Source organism: Chiloscyllium plagiosum, chromosome 18 (assembly GCF_004010195.1).
Source record: "Chiloscyllium plagiosum isolate BGI_BamShark_2017 chromosome 18, ASM401019v2, whole genome shotgun sequence".
Taxonomy (NCBI): Eukaryota; Metazoa; Chordata; class Chondrichthyes; order Orectolobiformes; family Hemiscylliidae; genus Chiloscyllium; species Chiloscyllium plagiosum.
This window is the reverse complement of record NC_057727.1, coordinates 68,628,608-68,646,332: the sequence shown is the minus strand read 5'-3', so window position 1 is coordinate 68,646,332 and position 17,725 is coordinate 68,628,608. Positions and strand designations below refer to the sequence as shown.

At 41.9% G+C, this 17,725-nt stretch overlaps 1 protein-coding gene across 3 annotated transcripts in view; it reads left to right on the top strand.

The window, feature by feature from the left end:
- rad18 (RAD18 E3 ubiquitin protein ligase) overlaps positions 1–17,725 on the top strand; it is a 285,566-nt gene that overhangs the window by 61,410 nt on the left and 206,431 nt on the right. For all 3 annotated transcript variants that reach the window (XM_043708545.1, XM_043708543.1, XM_043708544.1), the window contains one exon: positions 2,193–2,263. In XM_043708545.1, the coding sequence (XP_043564480.1) occupies positions 2,193–2,263 (71 nt within the window). The remainder of the gene's footprint in view (positions 1–2,192; positions 2,264–17,725) is intronic.

Genomic DNA, 17,725 nt, shown 5'->3' with positions numbered 1-17,725 from the left:
AACTGGTCTATAATTTCCTACTTTCTCTCTCCCACCGTTTTTATAAAGTGGTATAAAATGAGCCACCCTCCAATCTGCAGGAACTGATCCTGAATCTATCGAACTCTGGAAAATAATCACCAACACATCCACGATTCTCACACCACCTTCTTCAGTACCCTGGGATGTAGACCATCAGGCCCCGGGGACTTATCAACCTTCAAGCCTAACAGTCTCTCCAACACTAATTCCTGGCAAATATAAATTCCCTTAAGTTCAGGTCCTTCAGTCACTGTTACCTCAAGGAGTTTGCTTGTGTCTTCCCCAGTGAACACAGATCTGAAGTACCCATTTAATTCCTCTGCCATTTCTTTGTTCCCCTTAATATATTCCCCTGTTTCTGTCTTTGAGGGCCCAATTTTAGTCTTAACCATTTTTTTTGCCTTTCACATACCTAAAAAAGCTTTTACTATTCTCCTTTATATTTTTGGCCAGTTTACCTTAGTACCTCATTTTTTTCTCTGTGTATTTCCTTCTTAGTAATCCTCTGTTGTTCTTTAAAAGCTTCCCAGTCCTCCGTTTTCCCACTTATCTTTGCTATGTTATACTTTTTCTCTTTTAACTTTATATGTTTCTTAACTTCCCTTGTCAGCCACGGCCACCCATGCCTCCACCTAGGATCTTTCTTCCTTTTTGGAATGAACTGATCCTGCATCTTCTGGATTATACACAGAAATATCTGCCATTGTTCCTCCATTGTCATCCCTGCACCATTGAACTTTGGCCAGCTCCTCCTTCATAGCTCCATAGTTCCCATTATTCAACAGAAATATTGTCACTTCCGATTGTACCCTCTCCCTCTCAAATTGCAGATTGAAGCTTATTGTATTATGGTCACTACTTCCCAATGGCACTTTCACTTCGAGGTCCCTGATCAATTCTGGTTCATTGCACAATACCAGATCCAGAATTGCCTTCTCCCTGGTAGGCTCCAGCACCAGCTGTTCTAATAATCCATCTAAGAGGCAATCCATAACGTCTCTTTCTTGAGGTCCAATACCATCCTGATTCTCCCAGTCTACCTGCACGTTGAAATCCCCCATAACAACTGTAGTAACATCTTTGCGACAGGCCAATTTCAGCTCCTGAATCAACTTACATCCGACATCCAGACTACTGTTTGGAGGCCTGTGGATAACTCCCATGAGGGTCTTTTTACCCTTAAAATTTCTTAGCTCTATCCATACTGACTCTACATCCCCTGATTCTAGGTCCCCCCGTGCAAGGGACTGAATATCATCCCTTACCAACATGGCCACCCCACCCCTGTGCCCATCAGTCTGTCCTTACGATAGCATGTGTAGCCATGAATAGTCATTTCCCAGGCCCTGTCCACCTGAAGCCACGTCTCAGTTATCCCCACAATATCGTATCTGTCAATTTCCAAAAGAGCCTCAAGCTCATCCATCTTATTTCTAATGTTTCGTGCATTCATGTATAGTATTTTTAATTTGTTACTGCCCTCGCCCTTCCCATCAATTCCTATTTCACTCAACCTTGCAGCATGATCCCTTTTTTTTGAGTTTTCCACGTAGCCTGAACATCTTTGGACTATGGGAGGAAACCGGAGCACCCAGAGGAAACCCACGTAGACAAAGGGAGAATGTGCAAACTCCACACAGACAGTCAGCCAATGCTGGAATCAAATCCGGGTTGCTGGCGCTGGATGGCAGCCGTGCTCATGGATTATGGCCAATGGGTTAAGCGCCATTTAGACTCAGAAAAATAGTTGTGCATTTGTAGACTATATAGACTGATTGTCTCCGCACAAGTGCTGGAGTAGGATCTGAATTGTCAACCTATTGACTAACATGAAAGAACATCCAAGAGAAGCACTATAGGCGTCATGAAATAGAATGTTCTCGTAGTGCTCCTGTATGAAACCAGATGTCCACTATCTGGTTTGCCTATTTGCTATAACGACCAAATTCAATGTGGAACTAGCTCAGACCTAAGTGGTCCAAAGCATAGGAATGTTATGGTCCCCAATGCATATCACTCAGTATTGCAATGCACATTTGAACTAAGAATCCTTTTAGTGTTGCTTGTTTCCTTGCTTCCATATTGTTTGAAATGCCATCAACTTCTAGAGCCTCATTTGTAATTGTTCTTCTCTTCTCCCTATCCCCCCACAAAAAAAAACAAACCTGCAGCCTGTGACAGAACCGGAACTACGCAATAACAGAATATTGGATGAAGTGGTGAAATGTTTTCGTTCTGCAAGGTACTGCATTTTTTTTGTTTGTGGAATGTCTTCTCTTTTCATTTCCTTGGAGTGGTCTGTTGTTTTCTGAAGTGTTTGATTAGTTTTATACTGATTATTATTGTTTTCTCATGATGAATGGAATTTACTTTTGACTGGTGTTACAGTATGTATATATGTCTAGGAGTGTGTATGAGTTGAGACACTTAACCTTTGCTCTGCTGATCTAAGTTTGTCCCATCTTTTTTATTCTTACCTCCCATTCCTGAAGGTAGTGGCTGTTGTTGGAGTATAGTTCCACTGGAGGACTTTCTTTTGCTACCTTAATGAAATGATTGTCCTTTTTCTATAAACTTAAAGGTTCAGTTCGAGACTCATCACAGCTTATTGAAAACAACAAATGCTGGAGATCACATCGGGTCAGACAGCATCCATGGCGAGAGAGCAAGCTAACATTAACGTTTCGAGCCTAGATGACTCTTCACCAGAGCTGAAGTGAAGCTCTGATGTTAGCTTGCTCTCTCACCATGGATGCTGTCTGACACGATGTGGTTTCCAGCACCTGTTGTTTTCATACAGATTCCAATATCTGTGGTATTTTGTTCCTTCATCACAGCTTAGCATCATGTTGGGATCTGCCTCCTTCTTCCTCTCAATAATTGTTGGACAGTTGTCAGTAATAGGAAGTTAAATTGTTCATTTACACCCCAGGGCAACCGAGACTTACTGGAAGAAGCCCTCCTACCTCCCTGGCTAAGTTGGCCTCACACAGCATGCATTGAGAATTGAACTTCATCTCCTGTTGAGTGACTGAATCTTCGGGAGATCTTGTTACATATTTTTAAAAGAAACACTGAGCCTGTATTTATGAGGTGGCTTTTCATGCCCTCAGAATGTCCCTACACACTTTACAACCAGTAAAATACTTTATGAATGCTGTAATTTGTAAAGTAAATAGTGCAGTAGTCATTTTGCACGCCCTCAAACAGCAGTGAAATAATTACCTGATGATAAGGTTAGCATAACATTAGTTGAGGGATACATCTTGATTTAGATTGCAAGAAGAACTTCCCCTTGTTTTAATCTGTTACATCCACCTGAGATGATATGGGCACCTTGGATTAACATCTTATTGGAAACATTTTTCATAATTAATACTTCCCTGAGCACTACACTGAAGAGGTCACCCAAATTAATTGCTGAAATCTTTAGAGTGGTAATTTTGAGCTAATAACCTACAGCCTCAGGTGAGAATTATACTATTAAGCCAACTTTTTGTTGGAACTCTTTCTGATAATCAGTTTGGCAGCAGTGAATGACAGATGATTCAACACTGAGCATCAACCTATGCAACTCCATTGCTGCCAGTTGCTGGTGCAATAGTGTGGCCTCCACAGTATCTCTACAAAACTCAACCCTTCCTTACTATCTCAGAGACAGGAGGATGTGGAGCTTGGAGTACAATTGCAAATGTTGTCAGAAGTGTTTGTCTCTTCATTATTTAGCAATTTGTGAATTTGAAAAAGTGAGTGATCCTGATGTGGGGAATTTACAAAAGCATTGACCTGTTTGTCAGTCACACCAGTGTTGAGGAATTGACTTCTGTCTCCTCATTTAAAAAAGAGGCTGTTGAACCTGTCATGATCCTCTGAGTTGATGGTAAATCTGCAATGAGTTTGTATTTAGATAGATGCAAAAGGTGTTAGTGAATGGTAGTGGTAGGAAAATGGGTACCAATACTTGCTAACAGATGGTTCCATGGATATCCATGAGGTGGCAGTACCTGACTTTTCTTTACATGCCTTGTTAGTCTTTTGAATTTCAGCAGGTTATTTGACTATGAAGGGTATTACTCCCAAGCTTGATCCTTGGCTTTGTCTATGCATGCTCATAGTTCACTCCTCACCCAAATGCAAAGTGCTGAAGGCAGTTGTATCATATGGCGAGGTTAGCTGCTGACCTTCTGACCTGTATGATGCAGTACAACCTGACACAGGATATTTATTTGTTGATCCAGTGGAAGTTAGATTTAGAAGTGGCTAATAGCAGAGGTATTGGTCTCAGAAATGTCCTGAACCTGACGGAAGAATTAGATTAGATTAGATTAGATTAGATTAGATTACAGTGTGGAAACAGGCCCCTCGGCCCAACAAGTCCACACCGACGCGAAACCCACCCATACCCCTACATTTACCCCTTACCTAGCACTACGGGCAATTTAGTGTGGCCAATGTGCTGGTAATAAGCCTCACTGTTCCATGGGTCATCTCAAGTGTATAAATTACCAGCTGAATCACAATGATGGCTAATCTACTTAACCGTGACAACTATCTAAGGTGAAACTGGGTGGTTAGCACTGCTGCCTCACAGTGCCAGGGACCTGGATTTGGTTCCACCCTCAGGTGACTGTCTGTGTGGAGTTTTCACATTCTCTCCGTGTCTGCAAAGGTTTCCTCCGGCTGTTCTAGTTTCCTCCTACAGTCCAAAACTGTGCAGCTGTGGATTTGCCATTCTAAATCATCCCAAAGTTTCCAGAGATATGTAGGTTAGGTGGGTTAGCCATCGGAAATGCGGAGTTACGGGAATAGGGTGGGGTCTGGGTCTGGGGTGGGATGCTTTTTAGAGGGTGCATACTCAATGGGCCAAGTGACGTCTTTCCACACTGTAGGGATTCCAAAAAAGATACTTCTACCAGGTTTCATCAGTAAGCAAACATAAAAGATTATTTATTATACTCAAGCTTATCCTTTAACAAGTGACAGAATAGATTATTAGCTACTACTGTGCCAATTTAAATCATATCTCCTTTAAATCCAAACATGTGCACATTCATTCACAAATAGGATAGACGAGACATAGTTCTGCAGAAATAGCATTAGGAGAAAACATAGGCAACAAGGAACAAACTCTGTGGATCAAAATGTGACTGAAGGATGAAGTGTCTTTCTCTATGTTTTTGGTGTTGACATCAACCACAGAAGATCCTTATTTTGGTAGCTGGTCAGATGGACTTAGGTCTTTGTTTGGGTTACAAGTGCTTTTTTTTCCCCAGTGTTTTTGAGTGTTGGTTCTCTTGCATCACGGATGGGCAGAGACAGAGACCTGTCTTGGCTTGCCAGTTTTCTAGAGGGCTGAGTGCAAACGCCCCATGGGTGTGTGACATGAACTTAAAACAAATTCAAAAGATGTTGCTACGCAATTTTTCAACCCAAAATCACTTGATGCCTCCTTGTCACACCAAAGTATCAAATTCACCTTCTCCAAATGATTTCCTGTAACTAATAAAGAGAACGCTGCGCACAGTTCCAGTTTTAACCTGTACGTTGAAAAATAAACAAGTTAATTCTGTACAACAAGCATCCAAACTTCTATTTTCCAGTTTATATTCTTAATACCTGTATAAAATAATGAAGGGCTTATGCCCATAGTGTCGACTCTGCTCCTTGGATGCTGCCTGACCTGCTGTGCTTTTCCATCTCCGCCCTTTTTGACTCTCCAGCCCTCACTTTCTCCTAAGTATAAGATAGGTAGTCCTTGCCACGATTTGCCTTTTCTCAGTCTCTCTTCTCCAGATTCTTTTCCCTTCCTCTCATGGCCCTTCCTTCTTCTGTTTTCATCCATAATCAAAAAATACTGAAAAATAAAAAGGTATCGTTTTTATATTTCCCATAAACTGACACACTGCACCTAGAAGTTGTAGCAGTGCTTAATGATAAGAAAATCTGTTGATTTTTTTTTGTTTTCTTGAAGATCAGGGTTTTCTGAAATGATACCAGTATGATTTTCAAAACATGCTGCTCTTCTCCAAGGTTAAGGGTGTTTCCTAAATTTGTGTTCCTCCCCCTCCACCTCCCCCTGAGAGTGATAATTCATTAAAGGAAGGGAGCATCTGGAAGTTTGAGTAGTGGAACAGTCCTGTGAAGCTCTTGGAATAGGGTAGCTGTATAGCGTAATGCTCTGAGAATGGAAGGATATAAAGTGAACTAGATTACTTTCGAGTGCAGAGTTGGTGTTAGTTACAGACCAGGAGACATTGATGGTAAGTTTGGACGGGTATATATTGATATTCTAGTGCATGTCAGTATTAAGAAGGTGGTGGTTTTGGGTGTCTTAAAAATTATTAAAGGTAAGTAAGTCCCCAGAGCCTGATTACTGAGTGAGGTAAGGGAGGAAATTGTTAGGGTCTTGACAGAAATTCTCGTATCCTCTTTAGCCAGAGGTGAGTTACCTGTTGTTCCTTTGTTTAAGAAGGGCAACAGGGATAATCCCAGGAAATGCTTGGCTGGTGAGCCTTAAATCAATGGTAGCGAAATTATTGGAAAAGATTCTTAATGATAAGGTTAACATGCATTGGGAAAAGAATACACTTATTTGGGATAGTCAGCATGGCTTTATGCAGGGGAGGCCTTGTCTCACAAAGTTGGTGGAGGTTTTTGAGGAAGTGATGAAGATGATTGATGAGGGTAAGGCAAGTTGTCTAAATTGACTTTACTGAAGCATTTGACAAGGTCTCGTGGAAGACGCGTCTAGAAGATTGAATGGCATGGAATCTATGGTGAGTTGACAGATTGGATACAAAATTAGCTTGGCCATAGAATTTTTTCTGACTGGATGTCTGACAAGTAGTGGGTTTTGCAAGAGTTGGTGCTAGGACTTGAGTTGCTTGTAACTTACATAAATGATTTGGATGTAACTGTTGGTTGTATGATGGATAAGCTTACAGATGACATGAAAATTGGTGGCGTTGTAGAAAGTGAGGAAGGATATTGAAGGATGTAGCAGGGTATAGATCAGCTGGAAAATTAGATGAAGAAATTGTAGATATGGTTTAATGCATTTTGTGTTACAACACTGGGAGGACAAACCTAACTAAATCAACCTCCTTATCACTGGATTCACAACACAGTGAAATTAAATCATTCAATGACCCTCTTTACAAATAACAATCTTGGACACTAAGTTTAAAATTGAAGCAAAACTTAACTCATCATTAATAATGTAACTTACCAGAACATGGATATGCAATAAGGTAATCAAATTAATATCCACAATCTAAAGCCCAATCTTCATTGACCATAACCCCCAATCTCACGCAGACAGACACACGGAAAGGATAAACTAGAAATTAAATTAAAATGCCAGTTCAATAAACAGTTTCCAATGATTGATATCAGGGCTTCATGAAATCCTTGGACAATGGGTTGTTCACAGACAAATAGAACTGTTTATTATTATATTTGAATTCTGAAGTCACTGGATAATGCAGACAATCTCAGCAGATTTCTAGAAATATTTAATTACTTCTTGCAGACTGGGATTATTTTCTGAGAGCATTTAATAATTTGATAACTGGAGACGAACTAGAGAGGGAGTAAAATGACTCAGCACTTTGCCTAGAAATCTCCAAAAATCACTTTGCTTCCTGCCAGCCCAGTTGGAATGGTTCTCTCTTGATTGACCAGTTCAACATCCAACCAACTGCCAACTCTAAGCATAACAACAGCTCAGTGCTGATTCATCCACACTGTGCTCAGATCAGTTTTTCAGTTGCATTATCTTTCCAGGCCATTTTTCAACAGAAAACATTTGTTTTTGTTCTCTCTCAAAGCAAGTTGCAATTAGATTTAATTCTTAGTGTCAACTCTCAGTTCCAAACTCAAAAATAAGACAAAAATAATAATGATCTCAAGTTTGCCTTGTACACCAAAGCTTGGGTCATGAATGTATGTTGGGAAAAGCAAGGTTCTTACAGGAACTTCACTACAAACGTCCAGTGTGAAAATATCTATCAACCATTCCTCTCTATTTCCTGTACTCAGCCAATTCTGTATTCATGTAATATTTGAAATGATAGTAAAAGTTTTTTTCAATACATAAGAAACAAGTGAGGGGCAAAAGTAGACATTGGCCCGCTTCAAATTGATGCAAGAAGGTTGGTGATGGGAGATAAGGAAATAGCTGAAGAACTTAATAAATACTTTGTGTCAGTCTTCACAGTGGAAGACATGAGTAATATCCCAACAATTAAGGAGAGTCGGGGGGCAGAGTTGAGTATGGTAACCATTACGGAAGAGAAAGTGCTAGAAAAGCTAAAAGGTCTAAAAATCGATAAATCTCCTGGCTCTTTTGGGCTATTTCCCAGAGTTCTGAGGGAGGTGGCTGAGGAAATAGTGGAGGCGTTGGTTGTGATCTTTCAAAAATCACTGGAGTCAGGAAAAGTTCCAGATGAGATGGGCAGCACGGTGGCTCAGTGGTTAGCATTGCTGCTTCACAGCACCAGGGTCCCAGGTTTGATTCCAGCCTCGGGCGACTGTCTGTGTGGAGTTTGCACATTCTCCCCGTGTCTGCGTGGGTTTCCTCCGGGTGCACCGGTTTCCTCCCACAATCCAAAGTTGTGCAGGTTAGGTGAATTAGCTGTGCTAAATTGCTCATAGTGCTAGTTGCATTAGGGAAATGGGTCTGGGTGGGTTACTCTTCGGAGGGTTGGTGTGGACTGGTTGGGCTGATGGGCCTGTTTCCACACAGTAGGGAATCTAATCTAATCTCATGATTGGAAAATCTGTTGTAACCCCCTTGTTCAAGAAAGGATCAAGACAAAAGATGGAAAATTATAGGCTGATTAGCCGAACCTCGGTTGCAGGTAACATTTTAAACTTCCAAAAGGCCTTTGATAAGGTGCCTCACGGGAGGCTGCTGAGTAAGGTGAGGGCCAATAGTATTCGAGGTGAGCTACTGGCATAGATTGAGAATTGGCTGTCTGACAGAAGACAGAGAGTTGGGGGTAAAAGGTTCTTTTTTGGAATGGCAGCTAGTGACAAGTGGTGTCCCGCAGGGTTCAATGTTGGGGCTGCAGCTGTTCACTTTATATATTAATGATCTGTATGAAGGGACTGGGGGCATTCTGGCGAAGTTAGGTGGACAGACAGGTAGGGAGGCTTCAGAAAGACTTAGACAGTTTAGGAGAGTGGTCCAGGAAATGGCTGAAATTCAACGTGAGCAAATTCAAGGTCTTTCACTTTGGAAAAACGCTTACAGGCATGGACTATTTTCTAAATGGTGAGAAAATTCATAAAGCCAAAGTACAAAGGGATCTGGGAGTGCTAGGCCAGGATTCTCTAAAGGTTGACTTGCAGGTTGAGTCTGTGATTAAGAAAGCGAATGTAATGTAATTTATCTCAAGGGGGTTGGAATATAAAAGCTGTGATGTGCTATTGAGACTTTATAAAGTTCTAGTTAGGCCCCATTTAAAATACTGTGTCCAATTTTTGGCCCCACACCTCAGGAAGGACAAACTGGAAACTGGAGCATATCCAGCGGAGATCCACACGGATGATCCCTGGAATGGTAGGCCTAACATAAGATGAGGGCTGGGTCCTGGGATTGTATTCTTTAGAGTTTAGCAGGTTGAGGGGAGACTAATAGAAACTTACAAGATAATGCATGGCTTTAGAAAGAGTGGATGCTGGGAGTTTGTTTCCATTAGGCAGGAAGACCAGGGCCCGTGGGCACAGCCGTAGAATTAGAGGGGGTCAATTTAAAATGGAAATGAGGAGACATTTCTTCAGCCAGAGATTGGTAGGCCTGTGGAATTCATTGCCACGGAGTGCAGTGGAGGCTGAGATGTTAACGTGTTCAAAGCAGAGATAATAAGTTCTTGATCTCGCAAGGAATTAAGGACTATGGGGAGAGTGTGGGTAAGTGGCATTGAGGTGCCTATCAGCCATGATTGAATGGCGGAGTGGATTCAATGGGCTGAGTGGCCTTACTTCCACTCCTATGTCTTATGGTCTTATGTTGTTATTGTACCTTTCATTTTATGAGGTGTAACTTTGCTCATAAACCTGTTGTGCGTCATTGTATCAAATGCCTTTATCTGTCTACGATTTCTGATGTAACTTTCTCACCGTGTAAGTTAGAACTCTAACGACTGCAATTCTTTATTAAAATTTGGAGGTGTTTTTGTGGTGGGTGGGGGGGGGGAGTGCGTGTGTTCCTAATTTAGGGCAGTTGACTATTTGAAGGTTAAACCTACTGGGCAGGTATCCACAGTGTTTTGGGATCTCCAAGAGACCCCTGACATGCAGCAGAGAGGAGAATATGAGCTCTCAGCTTTCAGATCTTGGGGATATTTGATGCTTGTATAACACACAGAAGTCGAGAGGTGTTCTTTTTCCATGCTGTCGATCTGTAGTTGAATAAGTCAAACGTTCACACACTTTGTGTGACATTAGGATTACGTCAGGAGCTAAAGGTTGCTCCAAAATTCTGGGTTTGCTTTTTCCAGCAATTTGTATGCGGACGTACAAATTAAAAGAATTCTCTCAGACGTTGCAGGCAAGTTACTTTAGGTGACAATATGGCCATCCTCCTAGGTGAGACCTTGCCTTAAGTTAAAAGATTTTTGCAGTAATGGACAGTACATGAAGGGACTTGAAATGAGCACAGTGCATTATCTTATAGGGATTAATATTGTTTCCTGACACCTTAGCTTGAACGAAAAGCAGCGTTCCATAGACGATAAGGTCATTGCCATCCCACACAGGAAGCGTGTGGAGCTAGGGCATAGCAATTGTTAAGTGGCAATCATAGTGTCCTATTCATGCAACACAAACTGTTTTGCAAATGTCACCAGAAGGATTTGTACAGACAGAATAAAGTATGTGAAATGTTGGAGCAATTCCTGTTGTTGCATAACCTCACTTGAAGTTCTAGTAATATATAATGTAATACTTAATCATTGCTTCTTCCAAACATCGATGAATTTTCCCTGTTTGCTTTCTATCTCTATTTAAATCTCTGTTGTCTCTGCTGAACACTGACTCTCGCTGACATAAAGGTTGGGGAGACAGGGCGCCAACTTGCAGAACGTTTCCAAGAATATCTCTAGGACACACACACACACTAAACAACCCTGCTGCCTTGTGGGCCACCCACTTCAACTCCCCCTCCCACTCCGCCAAAGACATACAAGTCCTGGCCGCCTCCACCTCTGAATTCTAGCCACCCGATCCCTGGAGGAAGAATGCCTCATCTTCCGTCTTGGGACCCTCCGACCACTTGGAATCGATGTTTCCCCTCCCCCCACCATATACCAGATCCAACCCTACAACTCAATACCGCCTTCTTGAAGTGTCCTACCTGTCCATCTTCCTTCCCACCTATCCACCCTCTACTCCGACCTATCACCGTCACCCACCCACCCCCACGTTCATCTACCTATCGCATTCCCAGTCCAAAAATGTGCAGGTTAGGTGAATTGGCCAAGCTAAATTGCCCGTAGTGTTAGGGGCAGGGGTAAATGTAGGGGAATGGGTCTGGTTGGGTTGTGCTTCGGCGGGTCGGTGTGGACTTGTTGGGCCGAAGGGCCTGTTTCCACTCTGTAAGTAATCTAATCTAATCTATCTCCCCCCATCCCTTATTTATCTCTCAGCCCCCTTGGGGTGCCCTCCCACATTCCTGATGAAGAGCTTATACCCGAAATGTCGACTCTCCTGCTCCTTGGATGCTGCCTGACAGGCTGTGCTTTTCCAGCACCATACGTTTTGACTCCGATCTCTAGCATCCGCAATCCGTACTTTATGCCAATAGCCTTTTTGTAAATAGTCCATTTGATCAGTGTTCACATGTAAATCTGGATAGCTAATAACGGCAGGAGCATGAGAGCCTGACAGCTGAGGCTGGTGTTAGCCAATCTGAGATGAGAATGTTTGGGATATTCTGTTACAATCAGCATGGACAGGTTAATTTCCTTTTCCCTAACTCAGGGTTATTGCCCTGGCTGAGACTAGCTAACTCGGCACAGACCAGAGTGCTGCACTATATAATGCCACACGTGAAGGTATTTTTATTTTTCAATTAAAATAAATTGTAGACCATGCAACCTTGTGGCTGAATTCTGCCTTTCTAGCACAAACAGCTTTTGTTGCAATTGAATATTACCTTGTTTAGAAAGTACCTTGAAATGCTTTGGCGACCTTGTTACATTGTGTGTTCTAGGTAGTACCAGTTTTCCATTTTTTTTATACTATACAGTGGAAGATACTCTCTGAAATTGTATGCATGAAAAGATTTTGCAAGCTGGCTGTTTCTGTAAGGGTGCACTGTCAGTTGTGAGTACTTTTACTGTTTGTCCCAGTATGGTTTTGCATTAACTGCATTTGAAAAGTTAAAGTTATATTGTTCATTGGTTTGCCCTGTGTCTCAGTTTTGTTCATTGGAAGCCTAACAGCATCTTATTAAACAATGTATAATCCCAGCTGAACCTGTTTACATCTAATGTCCATGGACATATATACAGGCACACATACAAATGTGCACACTAAAGTGTGTGAGGGTGCACACATTGTATACAAATGTATGTAATATCTAAGAGGAATCAATAAGCACCCAGGTAAATAGTTGATTTCCCTTACCTCATTACAGGGGAAAGTGTGCAGCCAATTTAACACTTCCAGCCCTCAATGAAGATTAAATCCGTGTGTAGTGCACCAGTAACTCTCAGTCTGTCCATCATCTGTCTACAAGACACCAGTCTGGAGTATAATGGAGTATTGTGCAGATGTATGCTTCTTTAGCAACACTGAGGTTCAACATGAGACAGGTAAAGCAGCCAGGCAGAAGTGAGGGCTGCAGATGCTCGAAACCAGAGTTTAGATTAGAGTGCTGCTGGAAAAGCACAGCAAGTCAGGCAGCATCCGAGGAGCAGGAAAATCGACGTTCGGGCAAAAGCGCTTAATCAGGCAGCCAGATGATTGACGACTCACCCGCTACAGTAAGCACCTGATTGGCAAGGCTGATATTATGGAGCGTGCACACTATTCCCTGTGCTGTCTTTTCTGCTCCCCCAATCCCTTAAGGTCGTCTTCCCACTTGACCCTCCCAGCTGTAGGAGGATAGTGGAAGAGGAAATGGTAGGATACATTGGGCGCAGAAGTAATAACAAAATTATTGTTATGCAATGATTTGAATAGGGGAAAAGGGAATAGAATCCGTAAAATACGTGCTTGGCTTCCTCTTCAAGTAATATCTTTTGTGAGAACACACAGAAGGGCGTTACTAAATTGAGTTATGAATAATGAAGGGATGATATGATTGAGTTAAATGACCAAAATACGATGGGTAGAAAGTAGAAAGTTAAAAAGTTAATAATAAGAACATCAGATTGGAAAAGGTCGGCATGTAGACAAATGAGGAAAGAACCCAGTTTTGGTCAGGTGGAAAGAGGAATTGCAACAGTATGATTGCTTTTATGGAGATTGCAAAGTTTGAGACATCTTTGAAACATGGCTCATTCAGTAGTTACTGAACAGTTCATGGGAATAAGGACAGATATAAGGGATATAGAAAAATATACAAGAGGAAAACTTATTCAATATTAAGAAAAATATAATGAGAATAATGAAACTTTAGGTTGGATTCAGAGTAGAGAAAACAGCAAGTTAAGGAAGGGACAAGGAGAAATTGAGGGGGTTTCTTAAATATTTACTGTTTACATTTGATATAATTAACATTTCTTACAATACAGTACTCCTTTGAATCAAATTCCCTGTTACCTTCCCTGTTTTACTGTAATGTTAGATGTAGAGCTGGAGTTTAGCATGATTTTCTGTATTCTCACATCTCAAATGGATGTTAGGCTGGATTTGTTTAAAAAGCAAGATGAGAGAGATTTTAATTAATAAAATAAAAAGGCAAGAATTTAAAAAGGATATAATGTCAAGATTTAATGGAGGACGTCCCAGGATTCTGAAGAAAATAGGACAATAGTTGGATGTGGTACCAACCAAGTAGGGTGCTTTGTCCTGGATGGAGTCAATCTTGACTGTTGGAACTGCACATATCCAGGCAAATGAAGAGTATTTCATCATCGCATTCATGACTTAATGGTAGACATGCTTTGAAGAGTCAAGAGGTGAGTTTTTCCAAAGTTCTCTTAAGTGAGTTTAGAATTAAGTGAGTTGGCACCATGATTCTGTTGATAGTGGATGATTGCTGAAAGATTGGAAAACATAATGCTCATTTGCAAAATAAAAAAGTGAACCCAGATATTTATTTAGTTGGATGAAGATTTTAGTACCTTCAATTCAATCTGATGTACAAAAGACATCTAATTAGAAGCAGCTGAACACAATTTCAGAAAGGAAGATTATATTTGACAAATTACTTTATATTCTTTGAAATGATAGACCTGCCTTATTGTAATTGCAGTAGATATGAACGTGTTACATCGATCTATAGATATATCAATAAGTCAGAGTGTACATATGAGGCAATGTCTTTTTGCACTGCATTAGTGATTGAAGCAATACTTTTTCAAAGTTTATGAATAGGTTAGCTGATTATTGCAGGAAAAACAAATAAGTGGGAACATGGACTTGAAAGAACTGCTTGTGTGGAGGATAAATGTTGGAAAGGACCGACAGTGCCAATATATACAAGTTTGATTAGAGCTTCTAATAAAAGCATGGATTTATTGGCTGAAATATATTTGCACATGTAGCTATCACAGCCATGGATCTTTAATTTTCAAATAATTAATTACATTGAGGAAGATTTGGTTAGTGTGTAGAATCCTGACATTCTCCTGACAGTCGCGACACTTACGCACAGTGAAGTACATACAGATATATACATTTTTCAGTTAAAGTTAAGTTACCAGTCAGTCTTTGCTTTTGTCAGGGGGTGCATTTGTGCTTCTGGGTGGTTTGTTCTGTTGGTGTTCAGTACTTTGCCCGGAATGACCATCTTGTCTGCCGTTCCTGTCTGCACCTGGCGAACGGTCAATGACAGTAGTTTGGTCACAGGAGTCTTTAAGCGGTTTTAGTTGGGTCCAGTGCTTCCATGTGCTTTTTTCTTTAATATCTGTGCAGGCACAGGTGTCCCCACTTATTACTATGTCGTATGGCCCATTCCATTTTGGGGCAAAGCCTGGTTTGTCAGGCAGTGCTCGCACTAGGATGTGGCCTCCTGCTGCTGGAATCTTAGGGAAGATTTCGAGTTCCCCTGCATTGTCATTTTTGTCCTGTTTATCAATTACAGATTTCTGCATCCCTTTCAATTGAGCGCTTAATTCTATCACATATCGCCGAGCTTTGTCTTTTCGTGGATACACATTGGTGCCACCTGTGATGATTGTCTCTGGCAATTGCATTGCTCGCCCGGTCATTAATTCATATTGTGTTAGCCCAGTTGCCCGATTTGTGGTGGTTCTTAATCTCATTAGTACTGGCAGCACTTCAGCCCATGTCTGCCTGCGGTTTGTATCGCCTTAGCTAAAGTATTTTTGAGCATTCTATTCATTCTCTCTACCATCCCTGAGCTCTGGGGGTGATAGAGAATGTGAAATTTTTGTCTAATGCTGAGTAATTGGCAGTCTTCATGACCTTGCCTGTAAAATGCATCCCTTGGTCGGAGTCGATCTGGAGGGGGGTTACCTCCTCTGCTAATATTCTAGCTACAGTGGTTGCAGTGCAGCTTTTGGTCAGGAATGCTTCTACCTACCGGGTGAGTTGGTCTATGATGACCAGGCAGTACGCTTTCCCACGGGAGGGTGGTAGTGGCCTGTAAAATCTATCTGAAGGTGTTCCCAGGGTCACCTAGATGGTGTCCCATCTTAACTTTTATGGGTCTCCGTGGGTTATGTTGTGCACAATCCATGCATCTGTGGCATCACTTAGCCACGTCTCTTCCCATTCCCTTCCACCTCCACTCTCTCCCTAGTCTTGCTATCATGGCCTCTCTATCTATGTGGGAGAGCCCATGGTGCAGTTCAAGCAATGTGTTCTGTACACGTGCTGGTGCTACCACCTTGTCTACTCGCCTCCAGACACCATCTTCCCCTTTGAATGCCCCCTGCAGTTTCCATTGCTTTCTCTCGTTCTGCGGGGTGTCCTCCTGTAGCTGCTGGGGTAGCGTCTTATGGGGTAGCGTATACCCATCTCGATGCCTTTTAGATGTTGCAATTGTACTAGCCTCCACCATTTCCTTTGGCAGCTCATTCCATATGCATACCACCTTCTGTATGACAAAGTTAGTTTTTGTGCCTTTGTGGTGTTAACTTAACCTGCAGTTGTCAATTCATGCAATACTAGACATAAAGCTTCCTGGTGTCCTGACTCGGACGCTGAGGCAATTAGGATATCATCTACATATTGGAGGGCAGTGCTACCCTCTGGTAAATCTATTCTCTTCAGAATGTTGCTCATCACCCTGTGAAAAATAGTGGGGCTGTTGTGGAACCCTTGTGGAAGGTGAGTCCATGCATACTGTCTGTCCCTTACTGTAACAGCGAATTTGTTCTGGGACTCAGGATATAACGGGATAGACCAGAAACTGTTGGCTATGTCTAAAACAGTAAACAACTTGTGCTTGGGGACCAAGCCGTATAAAATAGTGGAGGGGTCTGCTACAATGGGGTTCAATTTGGGGGTGATCTAATTTAGTCCTGTATAATCAATGGTGAGCCTGTAGTTCCTGTCAGGCTTTATTACTGGCCACGTTGGGAAATTAGTTGCACTTGTGGTTGCTCTAAGGATTCTCTGTCTCACAAGTCCTTTCACTCTCTCCACAACTGCTTTTTTCTGCTTCGGGTTTTATTGGGTATTACCGGTGGGGATTATGCTTCGGTCCAGGAACCCTTATTGGATCTATGTTAACAAGACCTGTATCTAACTTTGTTTCTGCCCATGCTCCGGGGACAGAGGCGTAGATGACTCTGAATCCCCCTTTTTCGAGGTTCCAGTCCCTACTGGTGACTGTAGCCACTTTAATAGCTTCAAGGTGACTTGTAAGTTACCCAATCCCGGTCTTTCGACCGTCCTGTCTGGGCCAAATCAATTTCCTTTTTGTACAATTGATTAGAACATTGTGTCGTGAGATATTGCCCATTACGGTGTCCTCGCTATTTTGGCATACATAGAATTTCATGGGGATATATATTATTTATTTCTACAAGGATAGTTTTACTTCAGTAAGGTGGTGTTTTATCCCCTCTACCCTGGTTAAGCAAATCATTTTATTTGTGTGAGGTAAGGGTAAGTTTGTGATAGATACGGCCACTCCCATGTCTGCTAGCATTTCACATTTCCTCCCTCATATTACTGTGGGCACGTAAATTCTCCCCTCTCCCTTATCCTCATGGTTGTCAGCTCTGCTGACCTCGGGACTCCCGTGGTGTTCCAGGTGATGTTTGGGGGTGCCCTATGCTGTTCCCAGCATACTGCTTCTGTGTGTCCTGTTCTGTGGCAGTGGCTGCAGTACTTTACATTGTTCCCTGCTCTAGTTCTTGTATTCTGTCCTCCAGCTCTTTAACTTGTTCCTTGTGTTTGGAAAGGCAAGGACTGATCAGGGATAGCAAACATGGCTTTATGCGTGGGAAATCATGTCTCACAAACTTGATTGATTTTTTTTTTGAAGAAGTAACAAAGAGGATTGATGAGGGCAGAGCGGTAGACATGATCTATATGGACTTCAGTAAGGCGTTCG